Source organism: Chamaea fasciata, unplaced genomic scaffold (assembly GCF_029207755.1).
Source record: "Chamaea fasciata isolate MVZ Bird 193981 ecotype frontalis unplaced genomic scaffold, bChaFas1.0.hap1 SCAF_4, whole genome shotgun sequence".
Taxonomy (NCBI): domain Eukaryota; kingdom Metazoa; phylum Chordata; class Aves; order Passeriformes; family Sylviidae; genus Chamaea; species Chamaea fasciata.
This window is the reverse complement of record NW_027094089.1, coordinates 33,777,975-33,800,548: the sequence shown is the minus strand read 5'-3', so window position 1 is coordinate 33,800,548 and position 22,574 is coordinate 33,777,975. Positions and strand designations below refer to the sequence as shown.

General features: G+C 35.2%; 1 protein-coding gene across 13 annotated transcripts in view; it reads left to right on the top strand.

Annotated features, from left to right (window-relative positions):
- Positions 1–22,574, top strand: part of MEF2C (myocyte enhancer factor 2C) — a 133,337-nt gene that overhangs the window by 98,957 nt on the left and 11,806 nt on the right. For 10 of the 13 annotated variants that reach the window (XM_066181265.1, XM_066181272.1, XM_066181270.1 and 7 more), the window contains 3 exons: positions 1,869–2,012; positions 8,604–8,790; positions 10,100–10,147. In XM_066181265.1, coding sequence (XP_066037362.1) covers positions 1,869–2,012; positions 8,604–8,790; positions 10,100–10,147 — 379 coding nt within the window. Of the gene's footprint in view, positions 1–1,868; positions 2,013–2,074; positions 2,213–8,603; positions 8,791–10,099; positions 10,148–22,574 lie in introns of all 13 variants that reach the window. The other 3 variants (XM_066181273.1, XM_066181275.1, XM_066181276.1) reach the window with 2 other exon arrangements.

Genomic DNA, 22,574 nt, shown 5'->3' with positions numbered 1-22,574 from the left:
TATTTTATGCATTCAGAGGACAACGGTTTTGTCTTTATATGAAGAGAAGAATGTTAGTCAAGATTGCAACAAGACATTTTGTTTTTACTATATCTTGTTGTGTCTATTAAGCTTATTAGACAGCAACTGATTGCAAAACCTTCTTTCTAATTGGCTTGTTTCAAGCTACTAGCAGTAGATACTATGTGTGATTATGTCTGTTCTGTTAACTGAACATTTTACATTTGAAAGATAAAAGAGCAAGAAGAGGGAGTGGAAAAGGTGTAGGGAATTACTCAGGTCGTTTTAGCATCTCAAGTTTTTATTCTAATGGATTATAATTTTATTAGTGTTTCAGAAGTAGCTCATGAAATTGACTTGAAGTCTCTATAGTTACGAAGTTTGTAAAGAAAGATCTGCATTGAGTCAGTCTTTCACCCTACATCTCTTTCAGGGCTCTGCAATGTGAGATTGGAAGGCTTAGATCTCATAGGGCTGATCACCATCACTTTGCTTAGTTGATGAAATTGGAAGGTTCAGGGGTTTTTCAATAGTATGACAACTAGGAACATTATAATACTTAAGTGTAGTATCACAAGTAAGCTGAACATCCTCATAAGGAAAATAATTATGAAGTGTACTATTCCTGAAGGGACTTGAAGCGGATACACAACCAGTCTGAGAAGGCAAAAAGAAACCAGAGTATCCCACACTGATAGACAGCATGAACTGGCCACTTATTAACACACAAAATACGTGATATTTTCATTGTAATTGAGATTGCCTAGCCAGGTTTCAACACAGAATGGACTGCAAGCTGACTTAAAAATTTTGTAGCCAGCCAAAAGGACTTTGAAGAGTTTTTGAGTGAGACGTCCTTAAAGCTAAATATGACAAATTGTGAATATATTTGCTTTATGTACTACTGCTTGTACTTGAGAAGTCCACACTTTCTTCTCATATTCTTTTACCTTAATATAGCCTATGGCTGTTCTTTGGTGTTCTGTAAGAGTTGGTGAGTTAAAACCTTTTTGAAGCCAGACAACTGTTCTGAATTGCAAGCTACTGATTTCATGATCGTTTTAAGATTTTGCAACTCTGCTATCTTAGTGATGATAATCATAGTTGTGAGAATTTCAGTAGCTGAACTTGAAATTCTTTTATTTTGACTTTTTACTAAGCATCTGTTTTGGCAGTGCTTTTTCCTGTTCATTAAGCTTCAGCCCTGTGCATTTGTAGCACTGTTAAGTGTCAATAAAATGTAAACACTGTGTCTAGAAGCTCTTAATTGTTATTTCATAGCCATATTATCAACTCGGTCCTCCTTCCTGTCCTATCAAAAGCATAGGCTTAGGAACAACATTGCTAAAGTAATTTCTTGAATTCAATTTGGGTAATTATTCTTCCTCTGTCAAGAAACGGACTCCTAAATTTGTTGCAGGTCCAATTCTTTTTCCTTTTGCTCCTCCTGCACCTTTCTCACCTTAAAAGAAAAAAACAGTGTATTCCACTGTAAACAGTATAGGTAAATATGTTAAGTTTGCTTTATGTTAAAATAAATTGCATTCTGTGTTTAGCTTAATCCCTAATGATGTGGGGATATGGGAAACATGAGGCAAGGGAGATACTAGCATAGCCACTTCATTAGTTTCCAGATTCATTCTTTATTGATTGGTTCCAGCTTCAGAAGAAAGAGGTCTTGTGTGGTCCTCACTTGGCACTCATAATTGAAAACCTACAGCATCAGTGTGGTGGTTCCTTAGTCACTTTCTTTCCTTAAAGCAGAATGTAAAACTTTTCTATGATGAGCGGTTTGTGTTTCTTTAACACTACTGAGTCTTTCTTGCAGCCCGTGTCAAGGATTGAACTTTACAAATTATGTATTTCAGACATTGAGAAAGAAAGGACTTAATGGCTGTGACAGTCCAGACCCTGATGCAGATGATTCAGTAGGTCACAGCCCTGAGTCTGAGGACAAGTACAGAAAACTTAATGAAGATATTGATCTAATGATCAGCAGGCAAAGGTTATGTGTAAGTACTCTGACCTCCTTCTCATTTTTTTTTACTTTCTGATATTTCTCTGAACCTGGCAGGCATTGCACAAGAAAGAAAACAAAGGTTGTGAAAGCCCTGATCCTGACTCCTCTTATGCTCTCACCCCACGCACTGAAGAAAAATACAAAAAAATTAATGAAGAATTTGATAATATGATCAAGAGCCATAAAATACCAGTAAGTACCAAAGGTTAGATGGCTGTCTGCTGATAACTGCTGCAGTAACAAACCATAACCCTTTCAGTTCTGGCTTCTTAAGGAAATAAATTCAGCTAGAAAGAGAATTTAATAGCCAAATATATAACTAAACGCTGTGGTCAGAAAATTTCACACAGCATATTTTTCTTTCAAGTCTCTAACTCTGACACACAGACAAAGCCTATTATGGGTGAAACCTACAGAAGGAAGTGAAATATACATATATGAACTATATTCACTTGATTTACAGAAGTGTTTTACCACACTGCTCACCCAAATTATACTTATAAAATAATAGTGGAAATATTTCTTTGTGGGCAGGCTAACAAATCCACAGAATACTTTCTGTGGTGATAGAGAAAAGTGATGTAGAACTGAAATTCCTTTTTACAAAGTAATTAGCATGTTTAGTGTGTTTAACTTCAATTCTCCATTGTCTCTGCTAAACTCAGTTGCAGCACTGAAGGGTTACAGCTGCTTGCTCACTGCAGAGAAACAGACTGCATGAGAGCCTAATGGCAGGACTCAAACATGTTTGTGTGTTGGGGTGATTTTATGGCTTTATCAGAGAATTTACTTTGACCTCATCAGCATTACTTTAATGATTTAACATAAGCTAAATTTTGTTTTAACCAAGTCAAAATTTCTAACAATCACATGCCTTGCCAGATATCTAAGAGAAATAACTCCGCATGTGCTATTTTGTTTGCACAAGACAAACAAAGGATGAATACTTGGTCATTTTGTTTGATATTACATTTATAAAGACAACAAAAAGAATATGGAGGTTTGGAGGTTATATTTTGTTGGTTTTCAAGTGTCTGTGGAAAACAAAGTAGGAAATCACATTTGCTCGGATCTAAAGAAGCATTTGAGTTTTCATAGGTAACTGCTTAGTTCTAAAAGACAAGAGATGGTTTGTATGTGTTCATTTGTCATTCCTGTACGAAGGTTGTATGGTTATCTACCAAAAGTCTTATCTGGATACCCAGAATGTGTAGTGTCTTCTGTAGTGTTAGTCAACTGCACATACAAAATCTGACACCTAAGATGAGGATACTTCTTAAGGAGGCTCAGATTCTGTCTTAAGCTCTCTAAGAGTTCTTTCCATTAATTCTCAGCAGAAGGATTTTTCACTCTAGGTAATTAAAGGTTGAAGAAGTTCCTACATCAGGCCAAAAACATCTTGGAAAAACATAAGGAGACTAAATAATAGTTTCCCAGAGACCAGAAAGGCACAGAATTTGTTGAAGTAATATTTCAAATGACTGGCTAAGGGTCCCAAATGTGCATGCAGAGTATCAGGGAGGAATACAGATGTATCCAAATTTTTTTACCTCTCTTTTTATTTCTTCTTTTGGAAAGACATTTTTCTCAGAACAGAAAAGCTCTGAAGCTGTCACATGAATTTAGTTTCTCAGGATGCAACTCAGTTTGACAAATGATGACTGCAGCATTTTGGGAGACTTATAAGCAAGAATGCTTAACCCTTTTTCACATCAAAATCTCACCAATTGTCATTCTTTCGTGCTGTTTCTCTTTCAAGGATGACTTTTGGCTTTTTCAAATCAAATTCACATAATTTTCACCAAGCTACTTTTCTGCCTTAAAAATGTATTTGGGATGATCCTTCAGAACCTCTGTTTATCTCATGCTACCTGTTTCTTTTCTTTCCTAACAAGTCATCTTATGATCATCTTAATCATGTTAATGAAATCTTAAGACATTTAAAAAAATCCCTTGGAAAAAAACTTCGTTCCTGTAGTAGTGAGTTTTATCTCTTTCTTTACCTCCATAAACATTTGGGGAATTTGTCTTTTCTGTAAACTCAGGATATGTATAAGATTTGGAAACCAGGTAATCTGAGCATGGTATAGGAGATTTGTTTTCCCAAAATTAATGGAATTTCCCTCTAGTTGCTTTTATTAAATATAACTTTTTGACATCAAATATAATCCTACTTCAGCAATTAATTGGTAATTTGGGGTACAAGTTCCTAACTTTTTGGATGTTATGAGATGCAGTGTATTTGGTTTTTTTTGCAATTACTTCAGAGATGCTTCACAGGTACAGAAGAGCAAAATGTTAGCATTTTTTCATGTAAGACAGAATAGCCATTCTCTGAATACATCACATGCAGAGCTCAGGGTCCATGTCCTTCATCAAGTCACTTACCACAATAGGAAGAAACAGTAGATATTCTCTGCTAATGCAACAAAAACTCCTTCTCTTGGCATAATCCAAGATGTAATGGGCAAGATAGAGATCACAACTAGTACATAATGGGAATTTGTAACTATCTGGTTTTTATATAAATATTATATATTTTGTATGGTAATATTCTTAACTGCACAAATCAGAATAATTAAGTCAGGGAAGATATATTAATTTACTTGTGATCATCAAAGGTAGCCAAGAAAACTGGGAAGAAGAAAGCAAAATTAATCATAAAGTCAAGTCACTAAATCACTACTTACAGAATATATAAAACAATGCATTGCCTCTGCCTGGTCTTGTAACAATAAAAAATTGCTGCCAAATGAAAACAACATTGGCTTTTGCTCCTTAACAGATAAGCCCAATAATGTTTCCTCAGAAAATTTTCTGGGGATAAGTATTCATATTGTTCTAAACCATCTGATAATAATTAGACATTTATTCATAAATTTCATAAGAGTGATGAAAGCAGAGGAGACAGAAATAGCCTACTAGAAGGAAGCTATAAGTCTCTGTCTCTAAATAAATGAAGGTCTGGTTGAACATGGGAGGGGTGAAACCAATATTTAACACAGAATATTTGGTCCGTTAAGTTCCGAGGGGGTTGAGTGTCCAACACTTTGTTTGACATCATATACCACAGCTTGTGGAGTGAGGATCTAACACTGTGTGCTGTACACTGGCAGTATTGTCTCTGGTGAGCCATCTGCCCTCCTTGGTAGCAGTGTCCAAAGGAGAAAAAACAAAGGGAGGAGGGGAAAAGGCTAAATGTGGCAAACCTTATACACGACAGGCTTTGTCTAAATTAGAATTAGCGAAAAAGAAAAAAAAAACACACTGAAGCAGCGTAAACTGTGCCTATCTCTGAGGTGAATCCTTTGAACAGTCCCCAGCAGGCTTTTTGACACCTTTTGATGCCAAATAACATTATCCCAGACAATTTCCTAATTTTGCATGGTTGTTAGTCCAGGCCAAGAACAATTCCCAATTGTCAGTCTATATGTAGTCATGATTTTTTTGAGGTTGAGAAAGCTTAATGCTATGGACATGAACTGTTCTGTGACCTCAGATGGCCCCAGTTCCTCCCTAGTTCTTACTAGTATAGATATTACACAAGTGCATCAGAAACTCTAACATCCATCAGGCTGAAATGGAATGAACCATGGCTGACCACCAGAAATGACTAGGGAATCTGCAGGACATTGCAGCTCTTGGTGAGGAGCGTGTAACACTTTATTAAAGTTAGACAAACAGAGAACGCTGTAGCTAGAGATGTAGTGTTTAATAGTGATGTTTATCCAGTCAAACTTCTCCCTCTAATTTCTAACTGTGGATAGGAAGAAAAAAAACTACTGTATTTCAGATATAGCATGTTGTGCTGAAAAGCAGAGAGTAAACTGACTTTTCCCTGATAAAATTGCCTATGAAGTGCTCTGTTAACAGATGCGAGTAAATCCGGATAGTAGGCAAAACAATGAAAACTAGACTATTAGTACAGAAATTAAACAAATAATTAAACTACTTTAAAAATATATTTTTAAATTATAAAATGAAAGCTAAGTAACTTTTTCACATGACTAGGGAGACTGGCAACCCAAAGAGCAACCAAGACTGGAGCTCTCATGTGATACACAAATGTAGAAAAAGAAGAATCTTGAACAGTTTGGTTTGAACATGACAGGAAGGGCATAGTGGTTAAAGCAAACAAGCTTTTAGAATTCTGGCAAGACCTTCAGTTTTGCATTTGTACTGGTGTTTTAGTTTAGATAATAGAAATTTAGGTTAGGAAAAGATATTAAGAAAATAGAGGAAATAGTAGTTTCTACCCAGACTCAGAGGGCAGACTTCATATCTCTTGTGACACAGGGTGAAGTAAACTTTATGCAAAGTGCTCTCCTGTGGGTGACAGTCAATGCAACATGCCCTGGAACTCAAGTAGGTAGGACCATGGGCTCAAAGCCACCAGGTGGAGAGAACTCCATCACAGCCCTCATTGTTGCAATAACCAGAAACTCCATGTCAGCTTATTCATGTCTCACATCAGGCTGTAATTGGGATAGAAACATGGAGAGCTGTTCACATCCACTATCACAGTGAATTCACTGGCTAAAACCTTTTGAACAGTATGAATTAGCAGCAGCAGCCAACTTTGAGCTCCACAAATAGTTATGTGCTTCTGATTAACATGGAATTTAGGAACATTTCGGGTCCTTCTGTGGCCAGTAAAAAGAATTACTTCCTTCAAAACACACCTTCAATCTGATAAAATTTTTGAGATTATGCTATGTGACCTTATTTCCAAGGAGCCCTGACCTGAGTCATAAGGGTGCAGATAATACGCAGATTCTTATATCTGTAGAGTAGATGTAGAACATCTCACCTTTCCCAAAACACCTCACCTTCCTTTCCTACCTCTACTTAAATCAACCAACTCCAACAGCCCTTGGAGTGTGCTTCAGCTTCTCAGCAAAAGGAAGCAAATTCCCAAGTGCTCCCCAGGCTGTGGAGCAATGCCAGCAGGTCCATCTACCCAGCTACCGTTGCTATGGCCATCTCTCGCAGAAAGGAGGCCGCAGGCTACGGAGAGGATGTCAGAGCTAGATTAACACCTCGAAATAATTCAAAAGCATTTGTGTAAAGTATCCTTAACGTTGTACCCTGAAAATCCTGCTCTGAGTTTCAGTGGTTAGGCAAAATTATTCCTCTATATTTAGAGTAAAATTTTCTCTGTCCCTAGAGAGGACATAGAAAGAAAAAAAAAACAACCTAAAGAGATAACTGTAATTTGATGGATAGTGCTGTAATACACAGGGCATAGCCAAAAGCTCCAGCCAGAGAAGAGACATGGGTGGCACAAGATCAGGGTGCCTAGGTTGCCTGACAAGAAGTTGATATGTTTAGCTCTCTGTGTATTCATCCTAGGTCCTTGAAGATATACCAGTACTATCAGCTGCCAACAATAAAATGAAAACTTTTGATTTCCTCCCTCAGAATATGTTACCAAGCCACTTTAAAGAATTTTTTGATGTGTTTAAGCTCTTGAAGCTTATAAGATTTCTAATTTGCAAATTGAGGTGTACTTTGTCTGTATTCATGTATTGAATACTTAAAATGCTGTCAGGTAATTCTGAAAAGGTTTTTCTAATCAAAAAGACAAGAAATTAATAGTTTTAAAACAAATAAATTGAATATGGATTTCTAATGTAGTCATAGCTTTTATAGAAATTCAAGTGACTGCTACCTGAGAAACCCAACCAATGAACTCACAACCAACCAAAGAAACCTAAACTGAGCTTCTTTCTAAGAGCAAAAGGCATCTCCTCACAACCTCTGCTAGTGTGGTGCACTACTTGGGGTTTTTTGGAGGTTTTTTTTAAAGCATTTCTGCAAAGGGAAGTGACTCAGGAGAAAATTTTGCCTTTAGGTATGAAAACAGGATATTGAAAAGGCATCATTAAACACCACCTCCGCCCGCCCTCCCCCCCCCCCCAAAAAAAAAAAAACCCCAAACCCACAAAGACTAGTGTGTATCTAAATTTCTTGTATTTTTTAGCTGTCCCTGAGGAGAACTTTTTTTTTTTAAGCCCTTTCAAACTGAGATAGAAACTCAGAAAAAAAGTGATTTACTGTGTTGATGTCTTTTATGTGACTTGGGATAATTCTGGTTGCTAAAACAACAAAAGCTGAAATTAAAGACTTACCTTTTCTATTCTGTCCCTTCCAATTTATTCCATGAAATGAAGTCACCATTGTCATGTAACCTTGATCTTGCAGTAATCTATGACACTAGATTAACAGATGACAAGTGAACAATTATGACTTCACAGAAGAAAAGAAACAGAAAATTATGCTGCATTAGGCAGAGGTTTGTTTCAAACAAGAAAAAAAATGGAAAAAAAATCTTTCCAGTTCTTACAAAATAAATGTGCAAGCTGCATTAAAGCAAGATAGAATAAAATTTTGAAAAATCATGTTTTAAGGCCTTGGTAATTCTTTTGAAAGTCTTCTCTTGAGTCTTAGGGGAAAGGGGCAAGCACAAATATTTTAACCACCAAGTACAAAATATTTCAACTAAATACAGAGTAACTGTACTTTGAAGGCTGTTTCACTTTTGTACTATTCTCATATTTGTTTTCCTTTTTCGCTTGCACAGGCTGTTCCACCACCAAACTTTGAGATGCCAGTTTCTATCCCAGTGTCCAACCACAGCAGTTTGGTATACAGCAACCCAGTCAGCTCACTGGGTAACCCCAACCTTTTACCACTGACTCATCCTTCTCTGCAAAGGAATAGCATGTCTCCTGGTGTGACACATCGGCCTCCAAGTGCAGGTAGCACAGGTATGCTCTGTTCAATCCCATTCCTTCAAATGCACTACAATCTGCTCCTTGCATGCCTGGGGTCACTATAAACCGTACTCAAAGAAACAAGAGCTCTATTTTTAATAGTCATAAGAGTTTGTCCAAAATTGCTCTGTTGAAAAATTGAAAGGGGAAAAAAAAAAAAAAAAAAAAAAAAAAAAAAAAGGAAAAGAAACAAAAACAGTACCTGATCATTGACTAAAATTGGAGGAAATCAGTGAAGTTAATAAAGGACAGAAGGGCAGATATTGTGCTCTTTCATAAAAAGGCAGCTTATCTGCTTAATTCATGCAAGTACTCACAATACCATAAAGTAGGGGAGAAAATGTAGCCAATGCAAACAATCTGAGGCAAGGAAATTAGAACACTCATTACTGAAATAATCAGTCCAAAGGCCAAAGGCAGAATTTATTTTTATTGATTCATTCTCAAGTTCCTTGATGGGTTAATGTTAGTTGAGCTCTGTACTTCAGTACCTTACATAGCAAGGGGTTGTGCTTTGTTCCAGTGATGATGAGAGTTCATCTCTGAATAGGATGAGTAGTGTTTAGGTTGTTCCAGTCTGTCTGGCTCCAGCAACATCAAGATCCTTAAGTACACCAGGTTCAAAGGATCATTTGCGCCAACCAAGTGTATAGAGATGTTTTAAAAATCCTTACTTAAGTGAATGTCTGTGAAAGGCAGAGGAAATTAAAAACTATGTGCATATGTACATATACATACATACATACATACATATATGTATATATGTATATATGTATATATGTATATATGTATATATGTATATATGTATATATGTATATATGTATATATGTATATATGTATATATGTATATATGTATATATGTATATATGTATATATATATGTATATATGTATATATGTATATGTATGTATTCTGAGTTACATTCTTCTCCAGGAATCTTCAGCCTCTTTCTCCCAATCTTTTGCTTTTCTGACTAGCATTCAACTAAAGATAGTTTTCAAATGAAGGACTACTATACATAACTTTCAAACGTAATTTTTCATATGCCGTGGAAGTATGAAACTAAAATAAGGAAATTATGGGTACTCCATATTTTGTTTGTCCTTGGAAGGCAAGTGTCTCATACAGGTAACATTAAACATCATGATTTTGCATTTATGGGTCTGATTCAACTGCCTGTTGAAGTCAGAGGAAAGAAATGGTGCGCACTACAGCAGGCTTATTGAAGGCAAAGAAAATATTTTGAATGTTTGAGTGTTGTAATTTATTGTGCTCATTTATAGCATTTCATTTCAACCCCCTAGGTGGCCTAATGGGTGGGGACCTCACAACCGGTGCAGGCACCAGTGCAGGTAAAGAGAAGAGAATTTATATTTATTTTTCCAAGTGAATAAAGGACTTACTTCAAAAGCTGATTTCTAAAATAGCTCCCTTTTGGACGGATGATAGTAAAAACTGATTAGCATTTTTTTTTAATTCCCTCAGCTAGGTTGTGGAGAGTTCACTGATATTTGTGCTTCTCTTATCAGTAGAAAGAGGCTTGTTTTCCAGTTGCATCAAAAATCTTGCACCTCAGCAAATTCCATAGAAACAAATATCTGGTTTCCTTCACATTAGCCTTTTCATAAAAACTTTTGTGAACATTGCTTTGCCTTGTTCAAGAAAAACTCCTCGTGGAGTTAGTGTCAGAATTCTAATCCTTTTTGCATCCTCGGAAGGTTTGCCATTAACTTAAATGGAAATGAATTTAAGCTTGAATAAGCATTTTAATAGTGAGTTGCTTGTTATACTTCAATGTACGGTGCGTAAATTGTATTTCAAACCCCTGCTCTAAGACTATTGTTAGTCAGCAAAATCTGTTAACATTTACTTAATCAGTAATTAACTTAAGCTTTGTTATATGTATTTGCTTAGCTGCTTTGATACACAACAGGTAAAGGATTTTCAAAATACCCAGGCGGATAAAAAGATAAGGCATTCGGTCCTGCTCCCTTAGAACTAATGAGAACTGTACTTGCTGAGGTCTGTTTTATCAAAGCAATGTTGTCAGAGTAGTTCCCTTTGCTCAGTAAACCCAGTGATTTGTTAGCAATATCAGCAATGTTGCATTATGACAAATACTGATTACAAAAGACAATGACAAAATTACTTTTGAAGTTTGAGAAGTAAACACATATGTTCACAGAAAACAACTGAGTGGTAAAGCACAGTATTTTACTGAGGTAACTGCTCTCAGAGAGAATTGTATGGAAAATAATTGGAAGACCCATTTTGTGCACTATAAATCAAGGCTGATATAAATGGTAATTCCAATACTGTCTGTTAAAATTACTTGTAAAGAAGTTTTGGATATAACTGTTTGGGTTTTTTCTCCCCTGTCTCTTCTCTTAGGGACCTCCACTCCCCTTTTATTTTCACACATAGATGAGTCACAGATGTTTGTGTGATGCATTCATAGTACAATTAGAGCTGCAGAGTACTGTACCAGAAACGCACTTTACACACATACTAAAGCTTTGAGGGGTCATTTTGAATTAATTTTGGAGTAGGAAAGGCAGACCATGGAAACTTCACTATCAGTCTCCTTTGCTCTCAAAAAAAAGAAAAAAAAATAGAAGAAAGCGTGACAGAAAATTATAATTTTGTTCATCGTCTCCTGTTAACCTGTGAAAGAAAGATTCATTCTGCAGTGTTCGCATTTCATTTTACTTCTAAGCATGAGCAGAGCTTCATGAACAGAGGCAGAGACTGCCATAGGAATTCATCGCCCTATTAAGGGGCTCCCTCTCCTGGCTCGTTTAGAAATATCATCACCTCGTTACTGGTCTCCCGTTCCTTTGAATAGAAGATGAAAAGCAATTAGTAAAGAAGACAGCGTTTTCTTTTAAAACAGGGACATACTAAAATTAAAATTCATCTGCATGTACATCTCTCATAATAATCCTTGCACTTAATAAAATCTGTATATCACTACACCAGCTGAAAAATTATAATCTTTCTAAATGGAGGGGGGGGGATATATATTAAAAACATACATAAGCACAGGAAGACAGTGGTTTGATTAGCTAATCAAAAATTAAGGATTTGCATTAAGCTCTCAAGCAATGTAACTTTGGAGTAAGCAATTGATTTGAGGAGCATATATATGAGGCACATTACTAAGAATGCATCATAAATATTTAATTACAGGAATAGTCTTTGTTCTTTATTGGACAATAAAATCTTTAAACATCATTTAAAAAGTGTTTTCTAAGTCTCGTCACAGCAGAGCAGTAGGAAGAATTAGATAAAGGGCTGAAGGAAGATGGAAAGGTCAGGATAAGGTTGAATCCTCTGTCTTAATTACATCATTCCACAGTGGCGCTATTTTGGACAGTCATCTTTCTTTAGGGTGCAGAAGAATAAACATCAAAAGTTCTCTTTGTTCATCATTTTTCACAAGAAACAAAAACCTCTGTGTTTTCTTCTATTTGGCATCTGAGAAGCTGGTAGCATGATCATGTTTGGGTTCATATTTCTGACCAAATTAGAAACTTCTGAATTTGCATTTTTCCACAATGTCAAAAAATAGCATATATTCAAAATAATATGCTCCAAGAAGAATAGTCTTAACAGTTTCATTTCTGCCACAATAAACTGAAACTACCTTTTTTTTCGCTAGCACCAGACCTCAGTTTCTGCACTACTTCAATATATTACATCAAAATAAATTGCATTATTACTGCAATATCAGAAATGGAAATAGATTATTTAAGACTATGTTTTAAGAAGTATGATATTACATTGATTTGGATTATTTCAAGTAATAACCCTAGAATCATTCACAATTTACCTTGGGAGTCAATTCATGACATAAATAGAACTCAGAAAGCTGAGTACTTCTTTATTATATTACACAACTAATTATCACGTATAGTATTTTTAACGTAAACCAAGGTTGTCTCAGATTTTTAAGAGTAAATTTGTTCCCAGCCAAACCCATATTGAGTAGTTTCTATAACATAATAGCGGCAACTGCCAACAAAATTGGAGTGAACTTCAGATTTAGTATCATTGCTAAATTATAAATACAGCAATGTCTTTGGCACTATTTTCTCAAAACAGAGGCTTTTGATTGAAAGACAGAACAAGTACTTTTTGGACCTTAATAGGCATGCTCTAAACCCATTTTAGTTTACTCCATAACTAACATGAAGGCTAAGTGATATGTTTACCTGTTTACATAACAGACTAGGTGAAGTTCTTTTAATTTTCAGAGATTGTAGTCTTTAACAAAAGCACCTAAAGGTAACTTCAGCAGAAATAAATGTCTGTGAAGTTTTAGTACTGTCAGTTATCTGAACTCAATTTTTATTCAGTGGCTTATTGTTTATGTTAAAAGTTTAATGCAAAACTGAAGTCCATAAAATATTTTTAAAGTTTTAAAATAGAATAGTATTGGGGGATGTCTTTCTTTGCATCTGTACTTTGAACTTTTGATTTTGAGAGTGTGTTTTACTTGTAGACTGAGTTCTATTTTTCCTATTGTGTGACTTTCAGAGAAAGACATTTTGTATTTTGTAATAAAGTTTTCCTTTGAATTGAATGAACCCATTTAAACCAATGACATTTCTATAGATTTAAAACAAGTTTAAATAATGAAACCAAGAGAAAATTTCCATCTCAAGTTTTAGATCCATGATGGGTATTATAAAATATACACTTACTTCAACTGTTTATTTCTGCAATTTGTTTGTTTCTCTACTTGACTTCTGCATTGCCTCCATCTTGACATTAATATTAAACTAAAGGAGAAAGTTATTCAAAAGTTCTTGGGGGTCTACAAATGCTGTCAGAGGAACTTGCTGTCTTTCAACCTAACATCTTCAAACTACCCTTAAACATGCTATTATAAAGCACTATAGAATAGATCAGGACTCCATTTTGAAAAATTTATCCCGTATTTTTTAATGACTGAACCTTGTGTTTACCTATAAATCAGCAGCAAGTAGTTTCCTTCTGGAAATTAGCCGCAGGCCAACCATTGCCTTCTCGTTTTCTGAAAGCTGAGGTCCTGAAGTGCCAGCCAGTATCATAATTTTCTAGTGCTTTCTCTTTTTCCTGTTCTGGGTGGTGTGCTGACTGTGGGTGAATGTATTCTACTAGTATTTCAAGCCACATGGGAATATGTACAATAGTAGCAATTTTTAATTTATATTCCCTCAAGGTAGAGGCAATCTGGATGGTATATCCTGAGAGAGTGGTTTAGTAAAAAGATGCTCAATCTGCCCAATTAAGCTGACCAGCAGTACCAAAAATAAGCAAGGATTTCAAAGACATCTAGCTGCATTCAAGACTTTTGGAACTACAAATATAAATAAACAAACAAATTTTATTTTTTTTAAAAGGAATTTAAATGTTGCATAAATATTATTCACTCGACCCTGAAATTGTGCTTTGTATAGTCAAGAGAAGGTAATTCTTGGACTACCAGTGTGGAACATGTTAGATAAACAAATGATCTTGGAGAAATGTTTCTCAAACCACAGTTTATGGGCAACCTGTTAGTAAGACAGTAACTGGGTTTGCCAGGGAGAACATGATCAGTTTTTGTCTGTCCCTTTTTAACTTGATGAGTGCAAAACCCGACAGACGCCTGATCCAAAGGCTGAGCAGAATGTGGTACAGAAGTTAAAAATAGTTCCTGTCCAAGGAATCTCACAGTACAAAAGAAAGGACACACAGTCATTCATAAAAGAGTTTGTGATGCAATAGTGCCAAATACAAACAATAAGAATTCATAAATTGCCAGATTGACTCAAAACCATGGACAGGGATAAGAAATGAAAAATGTAACTGCTCTGGTTTTCCTTTTCCACTTGTAGTATGCCTTTAAATGTTCCTCTTCCAAGGTCTTCTCCATATAAGAATAATATATACAAGAATAATATATATATCTAGATACATAGAGATAAATAGATGGTTGGTTGGTTGGTTGGTTGGTTGGTTGGTTGGTTGGTTGATTGGATAGATAGATAGATAGATAGATAGATAGATAGATAGATAGATAGATAGATAGATACACTTTTTATCTTCATTGTTTTAAGGGAAGTACCTACAGGTAGGAGATTTTATCAAAGCAGGCAGAACGCTAGAACTTATTTGATAGATCTAATACCTAGTGTGAAGGAAGTAGTCTACTGAATTTCATATCTATGTAGGCAGTCAACACAGGCCTCTCCAGCTCTAATTCCATGTAACAAATAACACATGGAAGTCACATCAATGAAGCTTTGAGAATAAGTCTGAAAGGCTGGATGCTGCTATTCATATAATATTTTTTTTAAAATCTTGCAATGGGTGTCATATTTAAATGTTGGATGTATCTGTCTTCAGCTAACTCATGTGACCTCTTACCAAAGAAGAGATCCATTCAAGCCCATTCTCAGTAGACATCAATGAAAATTTGAAAAAATTTGGTCTTTATTAGGTTTCCACCAGTTGTGTAAATGTGGACTTAGTAATTTATTTAGTTATTCTTTGTCTCTTCATCTCTGTAATAACAATGTCTCAATATTTGTATTTATAAAAAGACAGCTTGAAAGGTTTGAAAAGGAATGTTCACATGTAATGAACAATTAAGTGAGTTGTACAAACTGGTTCTTTGTAAATGAGATCGTAAAGACAGGCATGATTGACTTCCTTTATTAGGAGAAGTTTCAAATGTTCCTCAAGACTAATTTGAGTTCTTTACATAAAATCCCTTTCTTAGTGAAGTCTGGGGGAGTTTTATGCTTTCTTTAAATGATACAGGGATTTCACTGTTTTTTCTGTCTGTATTCTTGCTCACTAAGACACAATACAGTCTTCTGTTGCACACTGCAATATATATTCTTGTTCAAATTCTGAAAATAGAAAAAGGCATTGCAAATTAGAAAATATATGGATTTCAAGCCTGTCCTGAGTCCTGAAAGGGATAGCTGATGTCTCTTGGGTCTGGACTGCAGCATTCACTTTGCTGTGAGAAGGAAAACAAAAAATGCTTTTAACCTGCTGAAGTTGTGACTGCACCCCCACATGGAAGTTCCTGACAGTATTAAGTTAACATGATCCCTACCCTTTAACTTTTAACGTGATTCACCAATCAAGATATTGAATCCAACAGTTCCACTTGTTTTCCAAATCTCTTACAAGGTGATTTTTCCTGTGCTAACAGCTGGAGCAGTCTCTCAGTAATAGAAGCCAAAGGAGACAGGGATGAGTTAGTTATCTTTTCAAATAAGGCATCCCATTTATAATTGGAATTATACTTGTCTTGAAATATTTTTAATTGAAAAGAAATTTCCTCAAAATAACTCATTTCAAACAGCTCGGAAAGGCAATCATTTGTCATCAGCAAGTAACTTGTCAAAAGCAGATGATAGACAAAGGGTTCATGGCTTCAAACTGAAACAGGGCAGATTTAGATTCGGTATTCAGACAGAATTATTGACTAAGGATTGCAAGGTTCTGGCACAAGCTGCCCAGAGAAGTTATGAGTGCTCCATCCCCAGATGTGCTCAATGCCACCTTGGATGGAGTTTTGAGTAACCTCCAGCAGAAGGTGTCCCTGCCTTTAGCAGGGGGTTTGGATCTGGGTAGCTTAAAGTTTTTTCCAACGCAAACCATTCTGTGATTCTGTGCTATGATCTGTCAAAAGTCTCTTTCTGGTGGTCAAAAGAGATAAGTTCTCTCATCTTCCCAGGCATGCATTTTTCTCCTATGTATCTTCAGAAAGTAGTGTATTTTTCAGCAATATAATTTTCTCTTTGATGTAATTCACATTCTGGTGTTGAATTTTTTTCTTATTTTTTTTTTCTTTTTTTCTTTTTCTCTTTTTTTTTTTTTTTTGCCAATTATTATAATGTTGAAACAACCCATAATAATAGTAATAATAATAATAATAATAATAATAATAATAATAATAATAATAATAATAATAATGTTTATTTGCATAACCAGGACTAGAATGGAGCATCTTTTCAACTAGCATACTTATAAGAGCACAGTTGAATCCTGAAAACATGTTTCTGGTAGGTGGTTATCTCAGATCTCAGGGGAACACCACATATGAATTGTTCATATGCTAAGAGATAAGGGCTATGCCAGTAACTGCAAGATTTTTTTGGAAAAGCTGTGATGTAAACTAAGTTTCAGACAACCAACTCATCACCTGACACTCAGCTCTCCTATTAGACTACACCTTAGTGTGGAAGACCGGTGCATTCTTAGTGCACAGTGTGGACCTAACATTTGCAAATGTCAAGCAAGAACAAGGAGGGAGCGCTATGGAAGGTCAGGGACATTGCACTGTGCCAGCTCCTCATGGTAGTAGGTACAACACCAGTGGGAGGGACAGGAGACCTGTTTTACCATGGTAAGACACCTTTTTTACCATGGTAAGAGCCATGACTCTCTGATCCCTAATATTTTGTTTGGACCTTCCAAAACTGTGAAACAGGAATGTATTCCTGCTGCTCATAGTGCAGTGCCCACATATTTAAACTACAGCCATGTAATATTTATAAAACACAAAACTGAAGATCGCTGTATAATTAAGTGATTTTTCTCAATAGTTTCAACTTAGTCACTGTTTTGATTAGCTGAAGCTTCAATCAAAACAAGATAATGTGGAATGTATGGGTTCTGAAAAGAGCATAACTACTGATAAAGGTGTTGGAACAAAATAGTGGAAATGGAAATAAATTAATCAATACAATCAGAAATAAAGATATCAGAAAAGCAGTTTCTGCATGAAAGTTGTGTGATCTTTCTGAAATGAGATGCCATTAAAGTTATGAAAGCAGATAGTACGATGCTATGATTGGACATTATATTGTAAACATACTGGCAATAGTAATTGTAGTGCAAGACTAAAATACACAAACAGGACCTTGATTTGGATCACCTATTGCTCTGTTTCTTTGCTGAGAAAATTAAAAAATTAAAAGAAAAGAAATGAAAGAGGAATAAAGATGCTCATCCTTGAGGAAGAAAGCACATTCCCCCTTCTCTCAGTGTATAACTGCTGTGATTTAACATACCACAGATATTCATTTTCTATGATATACACCCCTGTTTCCAAGGGTTGCAAGAAGGGAGTTAATGTGCTGAAATATCTGCCTGCCACTTGGGAAGACCAATAGCAATGAGAATTGTTTTGAAAGGTTTCTCACAGTTGCTTGTGTGGGTAGCCACAGGCTAATTCAAACAGTTAGGTGCCGCCTTTACATTTATTTTATTAAGGTGTGAAACTCCTGAAGTGAGAAAATACTTACTGGAAGTACTAATTTAAAAACATTTAAGTACCGTTCTTATTATAGCAATAAAACAAAACCTCAGTGCTGGTGTTCAGGTTAGCTTGACATTCACTTGACTCAGCAGTGAATTGTTTGCATGAGGTGTGATGCACTTGTCAGTTTTCTGTCCCCATGGTCTTTCATCCTACACACAGGACAACTGTAGTGCCATCAGAGCCCTTTTCATCTCTTTAGACCTAAAGAGCAAGTTCCCATTGATAGTTATAGAACCTACATGGCAAGAATGGATGAGATAGAGAGAGTTGGCTTAGACTTCTGTTGATGTAGAATCTCTACCATATATTTATTTTTAAGTGGTTAGTTTAAAACTAAAAAAGATTTGTTGAGATAGTTTTCTTCTAAACGTCCTCCAATTTTCCCAAAAGTCTGTGTGTTTTCTGAACTGTCATCCTGTTTCAGTCCCCCCAAAAAAGGTAGCAAATATTTTCCCAAGATGTTTGAGAACTCTTCCACACAAAGTCATTAGGTTTTTTATACTGTATCTGTATGAGTTGGCTCCATATAATTCAGTAAAGAAGGTCCATTACTTGAGTATAGTGGGAACAGGCTGCTATTTTAGAGCAAAGATTTCCTTTTTTTCTGGATGGGGGTAGCAGCAGATTGTTTTTCTTCTGCCATTTGTTGTTGGCAACAGCTGTGTGCTGTGAAATGTTACAAACCTGTGACCTATGAGTAAGAACTTTCAGTTATCTCTTTTTAAAATTATATTTAGGTGAACAACAGTAACAACAGTTCACCTTTGTAGCATTAGTTTTTTGTTGTTGGTGTCTTTTTATTTTGGGTGATAAACCATAGCCTGTTCCAGCATGAATGCAAAAAAAACAAAACAAAACAAAAAAACACACACACAAAACAAAACCAAAACCAAACAAAACAAAACAAAAAAAAATGTAAGGGAAGGAAACTTATCATAACTTTCTGAATTGCTATTAAGGACAATTACCATTCCTCCAGAAAGTAGGAACAAAAACTGAGTGAACAATGAAAAACTGGGTGCAAATTTAGCAAATTTTTTATTGCTTCTTTCATACATATGCATATATCTTGAAGATAATTTGCAGAATAGTTTACTGCCATGTTTATATATATTAATTCTGTATTTTAAATTCTTTTTGAGTGGCTTGGTGATCAATCAAAATGTCATATATATGAGATATGTATTTAATATAACCAAATAAGATGCAGAAATCCTCCATGAAATCCAAAGTATGCACGCATCTTGGAAGATATATGAAAGTTTTCACAAGTAAAAGCATACACTTATTGGAAACTTGAAATGAGCATTAGTATTTATTAAAACTCCTTCAAGAATATGAAAGTTCATTTTGTATTAAAATTAATCCCAGGTTCCCAAAGATCTTGTAAATTCTCAACCTATATGGTCAGTGAAAAGCATTACAATAAGCAAATGAGAGATCAAATGAAGGACAAACAAATTGTGTATCTTGTTCTTCATTCTTCTGCTTTAATTCCTCAGATTACCATGGAGGATTTTTCCTTCAGTATTTTTAAATACAAATATAAAAAGTATATTTGAAATCTCAAAAGGGAAAAAAAAAGGAACATAGTTTAAAAAGTTCAAGAAATCAAACTCCTAAAATTTTCCAATTGTTCAAGATTTAAAAACTTTGAATTATTAAAATTATGTTCAAGAATCTTGAGAGATAAGGAAAAAAGTTACTCTTTTCTCGTTTGTGTTACCTTAACATGTGGAAAATTTCCTGGCTTAAATGCTCAGTGTAGATTTATTGTCCTAATTCTGAGAATATTAAGAATTGCAGCCACTTTGCAACCCCTGTAACACCAATGACCAAAACTCCTTTACAGGTACAGGTGTTATTAATAGGAGATGAAAGGAGAGAAGTAAACTTTGCTCTCTGCTCTGTCCTGATTAAGCTTGTGCCCTTCTGGTGTCCTTAAAATCTTAAAATATAAGATTAAGATGTTAAAGATGGTATTACATGAATTTGTAACACATTAAAATTGTAGTTCTTAATTGTTAAATGAATTTTGTTAAAATAATTCTTCTCGACTGAATATCTATCAGTACAAAAAAACCACTTTTCCAAGTTTTTTGGAAAGTGATATTACAGGGATTAGTCATGGAGCTTGTACTTGGACGGAATTCATACTACAGTCAATGGTACTTGTGCCTAAATGCAAAATGTGAGAGCATGCCCAATAGGAGTGTTCTGTGCTCAAAAAGCATTTGTCTTTACATTCTGCCATTAGTTTAAATACAAAGTCTGGCACTGCATTTCATGACACATGCTGCTCCACTAGCTCTGTCTAGAAACAAGCTCTCTTCTGCATAAAATATTTTTACTCTCACAAGTCAGTATAACAAACAATACAAGGAAAAAAAATTTTTTTTAAAACTTCTTGAATTAAAAATGCTGTAAATTTACAAATTCTGACATATGCCCTTTAAAATTTGTGCATCCACAGTTTTTATTTTCTCTGTTTTCATTATGCCTCACAGAATACATTTGTAATGTTTAAAAATGTTCTCTTCCATAAAAAAAATATGGCTTTTAACCAAATAAAAATGTAAAGCCAACTTGCTCTAAAATCCATCTTGTTTTCATTTTCTTATGATCTATAATCAGGAAATCTATTCTTATACAACATGTAATTTTTGTGCTTTCAGGTGGATAGCGGAATGAGATGTTCTGCATACGGTCACATCTAAATTGATAATTGTCCAGGCAGAGTGTAATTTTAAAGTAGAGCATGAAGAAAGATTTAATTTGTACATTATAAATCTTATATATTTGTTTTGCCTCTGAATGTTAATGAGGCCATTCTCTTTAGTGGATTTATCTGAAGGTGGGACAGCTGCTTCAGAGCAGGCCACAGGCTCTTGAGTTAAAAGGATGCAGTTTAAAGGGCTAGTTTACATGCAGACTTTTCTTAACTTTAAACCACATGCATGCATTCATCACTGATGTCCAAATGATGGGTTTCTGTATTATTGGTTCAAGGTCCACAATCTTACATTCCTGAATCCTCATTATACCAAAGGAATAACAGTTTGGTGACTGGAAAGAGGAACTGTTATTACATGGCTCCGAAATGCTAGCAGGCATAATATGCCATGAACAGCAGAAATCTGCTGGCAAAGAAAAGATTGCAGTAGTTCTTAAAAAAGAATTTGATGTTTTCAAAATATAAATGTAATCACTGTTCAAACTGGTTTACATCAGTGAATTTCAGGTGAATGTTTCTGAAGAAAAAAGCTTAATACAGAGCCACTCTCTCCTAATGTTTAATAGTATTTAATATTAAGTAAATCTTACGTAGGAAACGGGAATTTTTTCTTGTAAGGTGATTTACTCCCCAAAAATCACAAGTAGAAACAAACATATAGAGTATAGTGCATTCTGTTTTGCTATATATCTTAGGTTCTGTATTGTAAAACTGGAAAAAACTGCTTCAGACTGTTCCATTGCCACTCTCTGAGCAAGTCGCTGTCATATGACAAATTTCACAGGCAGTTTTCACTGCCTGTAGTAACACATAGCATTAATTTGAGCATAATAGGTAGTTCATCTCTGTTGAGAACAATTGTTCACTTTGAGGAAAAAAAAAAACTAGTGGTAAAAATTGGAAAATTTTGACAGCATTCTGCTGAGTTTGCTTGGTAAGTGTAAAATACATTTCAGTAACTGATTTTGTTTTCCTAACTGTATGGTGTTATTAAGGAAATAAACAACAAGATTAACTATAAAAGTTTTTTAGTGCATGATCTCTAAAGTCATTTTGATAGAGAATATTAGAAGTGATCTGGGTGTTCTTAAATTTTCATCATATTGCAAAGAATCAGAGATCATGATAATAAAAATCATGAGAAAAAACAAGCAAGACCAGATCAGCTACTAAAGGTACCTGCCAAATACAGAATTCAAGTAGTTTTTGATAATTTTCATGTGCCATAATCCTAGAGTTCACAGTTCAGGGTCTTCCAAAGCCTGAAGTGATGTTTTTATATTTAATGACCTTTGACAGATTTTATTTCCATGGATTTGGTGATTTGATAAATACAAGTGGCTGGTGCATTTGAGGATTAAAAATTTGAAAATCTTAGTCATGCTTGGACACACATCATTGTCCTAACCAGAGGGGCAAATTGCTGTCATGTACTGTCATTTTTATACTCACCTCATAGACGTTATCAAATTTAGTTCTATAATCCATTTATGTTCTTTAGGGCTATAAACCCCATTTCACTTTGGGAGGGAGGGGGTGGTATGTGAGATAATGTGGTCTTCACTGACTTTGGGACTACAAAGGAAATATGAAGGTCCAGGGTTTCTGACCCAGACAGCTCTGCCACACTGGTTAGCTTATCTTCTCACACAAATTCTAGGCTGTGCGTTGCAGCTCGTGAACAAAAACTGAGCCCAGAAACGAGAGTCTTCTCTAGCATTTGTTTCTTGGG